The sequence below is a fragment of the Protomyctophum parallelum genome, assembly GCF_964188405.1.
Source record: "Protomyctophum parallelum genome assembly, chromosome: 1".
NCBI classification, from domain to species: Eukaryota; Metazoa; Chordata; class Actinopteri; order Myctophiformes; family Myctophidae; genus Protomyctophum; species Protomyctophum parallelum.
The window spans coordinates 1,269,712-1,277,972 of NC_139697.1; the positions used below are offsets into that span (position 1 = coordinate 1,269,712).

Consider the following 8,261-nt stretch of genomic DNA (forward strand, 5'->3'; position numbering starts at 1 on the left):
TTCTCACAGTCAGTTTGCACTCTTCAGACACAGGCAGACAAACAGATACAGATACAACATTATTGTACTTTCAAAATCAAGTTTATTCTAATTTCTCCAAAGTTGTCACTTATATATACAGTCCATTGAAATGGTCACAAAATGTTAAATACAATGCATAATATATATATATATATATGTTTGTTATGTATTTAAATATGTGGCTTTGGTGTGCTAACCAGGTCTACTGTTATGTATGTCTGCGTTTATAATAATTCCTTCTAAAGCCTTTATAGAGTTAAACAATTATTAAACAACATATTTTACAGTCAAGTCTTCAAGCGTTGTCCTTTTTAAACATATCATCTCTAATGAGAGAGATAGATAGAAAAAATGAGAGAGAGGGAGAGAGAGAGAGAGAGAGAGGGAGTGAGAGAGTGAGAGAGAGAGACAGAGAGAGTGAGAGAGTGAGAAAGAGAGAAACAGAGTGAGAGAGAGAGAGACAGAGAGTGAGAGAGTGAGAAAGAGAGAGAAACAGAGAGAGAGAGAGAGAGAGAGAGACAGAGTGAGAGAGAGAGAGAGACAGAGAGAGTGAGAGAGTGAGAAAGAGAGAAACAGAGTGAGAGAGAGAGAGACAGAGAGTGAGAGAGTGAGAAAGAGAGAGAAACAGAGAGAGAGAGAGAGAGAGAGAGACAGAGTGAGAGAGAGAGAGAGACAGAGAGAGTGAGAGAGTGAGAAAGAGAGAGAAACAGAGTGAGAGAGAGACAGAGAGTGAGAGCATAGCAGTGGCTGCCTTTTGATGGTTCCACAAATCGAAAGCCGAATATTATATTGCTATGAATTATTTTAAACTGGAACGGAAGCGTCCCATTGGCTCCTGAATCATGACCATGAAACCTTTGATTCTGTAACATGTTATAGGGTTGCCAGTCACTGCTATGTCCCGTGTAAGAAATAAGGACTTGAGAAATTATATTTACAGTCAGTAAAAGCAACTATTAAGGCAGTTAAGACAATAACGTGTGTGTGTGTGTGTGTGTGTGTGTGTGTGTGTGTGTGTGTGTGTGTGTGTGTGTGTGTGTGTGTGTGTGTGTGTGTGTGTGTGTGTGCGCACATGCACACACTATGTGTACAGTATGCTTATAGGAAATACGCTCTGGGATTGCTAGTGGTAGGTGCGTTGCCGCTCAATTCAACACATTTTCATTTAGCAGGGACCCCCTGGAGACCCCCTGGAGCCTGCTCAAGGACCCCTGGGGACCCCCTGGAGCCTGCTCAAGGACCCCTGGGGACCCTCTGGAGCCTGCTCAAGGACCCCTGGGGACCCTCTGGAGCCTGCTCAAGGACCCCTGGGGACCCCCTGGAGCCTGCTCAAGGACCCCTGGGGACCCTCTGGAGCCTGCTCAAGGACCCCTGGGGGCCCCCTGGAGCCTGCTCAAGGACCCCTGGGGACCCTCTGGAGCCTGCTCAAGGACCCCTGGGGACCCCCTGGAGCCTGCTCAAGGACCCCTGGGGGCCCCCTGGAGCCTGCTCAAGGACCCCTGGGGACCCTCTGGAGCCGGCTCGGGGACCCCTGGGGACCCCCTGGAGCCTTCTCAAGGACCCCTGGGGACCCCCTGGAGCCTGCTCGGGGACCCCCTGGAGCCTGCTCAAGGACCCCTGGGGACCCCCTGGAGCCTGCTCAAGGACCCCTGGGGACCCCCTGGAGCCTGCTCAAGGACCCCTGGGGACCCCCTGGAGCCTGCTCAAGGACCCCTGGGGACCCCCTGGAGCCTGCTCAAGGACCCCTGGGGACCCTCTGGAGCCTGCTCAAGGACCCCTGGGGACCCCCTGGAGCCTGCTCAAGGACCCCTGGGGACCCCCAGGAGCCTGCTCAAGGACCCCTGGGGACCCCCTGGAGCCTGCTCAAGGACCCCTGGGGACCCTCTGGAGCCTGCTGAAGGACCCCTGGGGACCCCCTGGAGCCTGCTCAAGGACCCCTGGGGACCCCCTGGAGCCTGCTCAAGGACCCCTGGGGACCCCCTGGAGCCGGCTCGGGGACCCCCTGGAGCCTGCTCAAGGACCCCTGGGGGTCCCCACTTTGAGAGGACCAACTGTGTATAGACAGTATTCAACATAAATAATCATGTTTATACATGAATGAACAGATTACCCGCTAACACAGAGCTTTGAAATGGGAGCATTTTTTCTTAACACCTTAGCCATATATTATATTATTATTATATTATCTTAACGCACAGCCATATATAATATTATTATTATTATTATATTATCTTAACACACAGCCATATATTATATAAAATGTATATCGATGCATTGAAGGGATATTACATCTTTGCGGTCCCACTCCCATATTAAGCGTGTATGTTAGATGTTTTAATGGAGTGTCTGATAAACTGAATATCAAATATCTATCAAATATGTACGGAATGTATCACGAAGAAAAGCTTATAGAATATACGTCTACGACCCATCGATCAAAACGATACAATAAAACGAAAATATCATGTGCCAGGGACCCCCCCCCCCCCCCCCCCCATACAACATTTCAAATGTGTTGTTTTCAAGATGATTGCCTATACTTTCAAGCGGTCATTATATATATATATATATATATATATATATATATATATATATATATAGAGTTATACTGTGGTTAGAAGGACACTATATTATCTCATTTAGCCAGGGACCCCCTCCTTAAGGGGGGTCCACTGACTGTCCTAAAAGCACAGAGCGTTAAACAGTACAGCGGTGCCGTTGCTGGGCTGAGCTTCAGTCAAAGTAACAATGCTGCGTTCAAAGATCTAGTTGTAGATTGTGAAGCAGCTCTACGGTACAAACTGACTGAGGGACTGCCATTGGATTTCTTTTTTTTTTTTACATTTTTCGTTTTTTCATGTCCTATAAAAGCAGGGAATGACAGCTTCAAATTGACATTGTTTGTTCAGTTTGACCCTCCAGTTTTGGAGATATGGCTTATAGAGTAACGTCTTGCAGAGAAACAGCGAGTTGAGAAAACAGGCTTGAAAAGGTTCACTTCTGTGGACTCTAAACATTACACCTATAGCTACGTGTTTAAGCTTTTATATGTTGATTTCAGCTCTGACACTTATTTCAGACATGCTCTAGTCTAGTATGTGAAGAGTCTAGCCTGTGCTATTAACTCATTCTGGTGAAAAAGCTGTGATTTGTGCGATGGCAGTCTCTCAGTCAAATCTGGCCACATATAGCTCTGTATCTTCATCATGTGTTCCATTGTGTGTCAGAGTGTGAACACGTAAAGCATGCAGTCTCTCTCTCTCTCTCTCTCTCTCTCTCTCTCTCTCTCTCTCTCTCTCTCTCTCTCTCCGTCCCTTCCTGTAATGCACGGTAACAAGACCTTGGACATCTGGGCAACCTCGATGAAAATAAAATTGCCTATTTTTATGTTCAAATTGTTAATTGTTTGAATAATGACATGTTTAAACATTCGACAAGTTTCCGATATGATGGCGGCCCCATCTGGTCAGATATGGAAACCTGAATATACAGGATGAGAGAACCACCTTCGTTGAGACACCGAAGTAAATTCCAGTAGCCTGGATCAAGTCTTTAAAGATGCAATGCCACCATTTTTGTATTTTTCCAGTTTGTCATGTGTCTATGAGGTGACAGTACTTCATTAGACACCCTGGAGTTGTTTTTTATGTGCAATGGTGTATTAACTTTGTATTTAGGGTTTCTTCCTGGAGGCTGAATCCTTGACAGTCAAAACGGGCCAATGAAGTAAACAGTAATATAGTGACATCACACAATCAGCTCTGAATGCAGGCTGTTTCCCTCTGGCCTTCGCCTAAAGGTCCCATAGAGCACCGAAGTCTGACGTCACTTTCAGTAGAGGGCGTCAGTCCCCAGGTTCATGTATTTGTTTAGTTGCATTGAAATCCCCATTGAGGCGATTTTAGATCGCCTCATATAACAACTGTGTTTGAAAAATAAACATGTCACCCCGGCCGCTTCACTCATATGGATATGAAGAATCAACTGACTGAGAGAAAACGCTAATGTTACTGCTGCTGAATTAGTTAGATTTTCTCTAGAAGCAGACTGTATCATATATGAGTGACTGACTGTTGCAAACGATACAGAGACACCTCCCTGACAATAACGCAGAGACAGCTTGTTTATTTTTTGACCACAACGCTTATAGTAGATGATATTAAGATCACCCCATGTTATTCTCCATAGAGAAATTACTTCCGCGAACCAGGGGAATCGTCGGGATGGGCGAGTTACGTCAGGACTTCGGTGCTCTATGGGGCCACTAGTAATAGATACTTGACTTCTCCTTCGTATACCTGACTGTGTCTATCCAGGCTTTAAATGCTGATGAGGTTTGATTCTTATAACGTTGCCACTTTCTTTTCTTCTTCTATAAATGTAATTTGTTTGTTTTGTTTATATGTTGATTCTTATGCATATCTTCAACAGTATTTTGTAATACATTGAGATAAGGATATGGGCACTAATAAGCTTTAAGCTTCTGCCTATGCCTTTTCCATCACCTAAAAAGAAAAAGTTAACTGCTTTTGTGTAATGTCTCCCTCTGACAGATCGAAATAAGCTATTCATTCAAATACTTCTTGTATGAACTTTTGTGTGTTCATGATCTTGAACTTGGTGTGGCAATGAGCAACAGAGACCAGTGGAACCAACAGAGACCAGTGGAACCAACAGAGACCAGTGGAACCAACAGAGACCAGTGGAACAGAGACCAGTGGAACAGAGACCAGTGGAACAGAGACCAGTGGAACAGAGACCAGTGGAACAGAGACCAGTGGAACAGAGACCAGTGGAACAGAGACCAGTGGAACAGAGACCAGTGGAAGCAGAGACCAGTGGAACAGAGACCAGTGGAAGCAGAGACCAGTGGAACAACGGAGACCAGTGGAACAGAGACCAGTGGAACAGAGACCAGTGGAACAACAGAGACCAGTGGAACAGAGACCAGTGGAACAGAGACCAGTGGAACAGAGACCAGTGGAACAGAGACCAGTGGAACAGAGACCAGTGGAACAGAGACCAGTGGAAGCAGAGACCAGTGGAACAGAGACCAGTGGAACAGAGACCAGTGGAACAGAGACCAGTGGAACAGAGACCAGTGGAAGCAGAGACCAGTGGAACAGAGACCAGTGGAAGCAGAGACCAGTGGAACAGAGACCAGTGGAACAGAGACCAGTGGAAGCAGAGACCAGTGGAACAGAGACCAGTGGAAGCAGAGACCAGTGGAACAGAGACCAGTGGAACAGAGACCAGTGGAACAGAGACCAGTGGAACAACAGAGACCAGTGGAACAGAGACCAGTGGAAGCAGAGACCAGTGGAACAGAGACCAGTGGAAACAGAGACCAGTGGAAGCAGAGACCAGCGGAAGCAGAGACCAGCGGAAGCAGCTTGTATCGCTTGGATCTCGAGGGCACTCGAAGGACGACGACGATGACGACGATTAATGTTTTTGTAATTGTTATGAATTCCTGCAATGCTACACTGATACTTACACTGATACACTGATACACTGATACCTTGAACTGCCATCCTTTATTCTGATGCTTTTCACTGTGTTTTATTGTGATTGGTGTTGTCTGCCTGTTATGCTTTTGCTGTTACACCAAATCACACTTCAGGGACAAACGGATAAATGAACCTGACCCTTTGGTGTGATTATCAGGCTTTACATTACATGGAGGTGCCCAGATGTCCCTGACCCTATAGTGCCCACTTGACCCCCCCCCCCCCCCCTAGCCCCCCCCTCCCCCCCCCCCCCCCCCCGGCCCCCCTTAGCGTCCGGTGATACGCGTTTCGTTACGTGTACACGCACGCGTCCTTGCAGTTGGTTTCCGTGTCGAAGTTGTTGCCGTTGCCCTGGCAACCTCCGTACCAGAACTGGGCGCAGGCGTTGGCCTCGGGGTCGTAGTACCACTTCACCACGTACTGACGGCAGGGTCCGGGGTCCAGAGGGACGGCGCAGCCTCGCCCTGTTAGGACACAACATGTTACAATGTTACTGAGGCCAGGGTCTGGGGTCTGGAAGGACACAACATGTTACAATGTTACTGACGGCAGGGTCCGGGGTCTGGAAGGACACAACATGTTACAATGTTACTGACGGCAGGGTCCGGGGTCTGGAAGGACACAACATGTTACAATGTTACTGACGGCAGGGTCCGGGGTCTGGAAGGACACCACAGCCTCGCCCTGGAGAGGACACAACATGTTACAATGTTACTGACGGCAGGGTCCGGGGTCTGGAAGGACACAACATGTTACAATGTTACTGACGGCAGGGTCCGGGGTCTGGAAGGACACAACATGTTACAATGTTACTGACGCCAGGGTCCGGGGTCTGGAAGGACACAACATGTTACAATGATACTGACTGCAGGGTCGTTGAACAAATAAACAAGCATAAATACACTTTGCTCCCCTGCTCCCTGCTCCTCACAACAACCATGTTTCATTTGCTGCACTCTTTGCCTGAAGTGGGGGATGTCGTCACACACTTGACCAAACCTTGGCAACCCCCCAAACAGCCTGTAATAACTGTCCTGTCGTGGTATTGGTTGCTTGGGGTCACATGACCAGAAACAGGTAACAGGAAACGGGTGACATAATTGTGTAGAGACACAGAATGTTATGTAACGTAATGTTATGGTCCAGGCATGAAAAGACAAGCTTTGTGTAAAACTCAATGCAGGTTGCACTAACTAATAAGTTAGATTTTGATTTTAGTTTTAGTCATATATAGTCTCTCATAATTTATAGTCTTGAATATTCTTAATTTTAGTTTTTAGTCACATTTTAGTCACCCGGAATGTTTTGGTGTTAGTCTAGTTTTAGTCGACTAAATATCATAAGATTTTAGTCGACTAAATCTACAGTTGATTTAGGCGACTAAAATGTATTTTGGCGGGCCTTGATGCAGTTGTAATTTTACACATGAAAATAGCCGATCTACAAGCTCACAACGTGTCGCAGCGCGGCACGTTGTGAGCTTGTAGATCTGCTATTTTCAGCATTGCAACCAATTGTAAAATGGCTTACGCCTTACTGGATCTCTTGTCCACTAGTCCCTTCCTAACATTTTAGTCTAGTTTTTATCTGTTGACGAAATTGTCAATACATTTAGTCCTAGTTTGAGTCATCGTAGCTTAGTTAGTTGTCATTTAGTTTCCATTTAGTTTTCGTCATTGGAAAAAGTCTAGTCGACGAACACTGGACCTCTTTGGTGGGGACGTAACAACTACAAATACAGGCCTTCTAGCATGGAATTCTCCTTTTCAATTGAAGTGCGTCCGGCGATCCAGCGTGGCTGCAAAGTACAACCACGTCCTCCAACTCCAAGCATGAAGAACAAGCATGGAGGCGTCCTCCAACTCTAAGCATCACTAAACAAAACAATGGTAAGTTAAAAATAAAATGTATTAAATCCTCCACGAGGATAGATGGGTATAGAACGGTTGGTGCCAAAGCCGTGCCAGCTGGGGTAGAATTCAACTATAAAACAGGGAGACACCCGCCGGGCTCCGCGCTGACCGCAGCCTACTTCTAGAATGTTAGAATAACCACGTTATACTGACGGCAGGGTCCAGTCCCCATTTTAATGGCATTTCTATCTCTGGGACCCACACATAGACTGTAAAAAATATGGACAAAGCGTTCCCCGGTTCTAACATGAACGTAAAATGAAGCCTGTAATAATATGCTAATTCCTGATGTAAGTCGCCATCTTTCTAGATCCGTTTGGTACCAGTTGGCCATTGGCTGGCTCAGTTTTGTACCAGCTGGTCATTGGCTGCCCAGACAACGAGGCGGGACTTCCCCCCTTCTTCTCCGTTGGTTTTTATTTTGACTCGAGTGGGAGGAGAAGACTCTTGAGTGGGAGGGGAATCCCGATCATAGACTGTAACGGTAGCCACGCCCCTCAGAACATACGCGACTTTATGGTCATTTTTTTAATTAATGGGACCATACTTTTCCAAAAAGAATATTATGACATTAGAAATGAGACTTTAAACTAGTGACTGGAAGAAGAAAGTATTCATGACCATGTTTATTATGGTAATACAGTCTAGGTGAAGTTGGGCCAAAATACATGGGCCTCTATGGAGCTATGGGGCTTTTTGGGTCCAGTCCAGCGCCACAACAGGCCATTATATGAACTACCGATTTCAAATGAGGCTTCACGAAATATCTGGCTGACTGCCCCCCTGGACCCACATTTATTCAGCGTAAAATCAATGT

General features: G+C 46.4%; 1 protein-coding gene across 1 annotated transcript in view; it reads right to left on the reverse strand.

Annotated features, from left to right (window-relative positions):
* Positions 1-5,810: 5,810 nt before the first annotated feature.
* The window catches only part of col28a1a (collagen, type XXVIII, alpha 1a), a gene marked incomplete at its 5' end in the record, with an annotated part of 82,652 nt that continues 80,201 nt past the window's right edge, over positions 5,811-8,261 (reverse strand). Inside the window, 1 exon segment of the mRNA XM_083784547.1 lies at positions 5,811-5,995. Within this exon segment, the coding sequence (XP_083640673.1) occupies positions 5,823-5,995 (173 nt within the window). The 3' untranslated portion in view covers positions 5,811-5,822.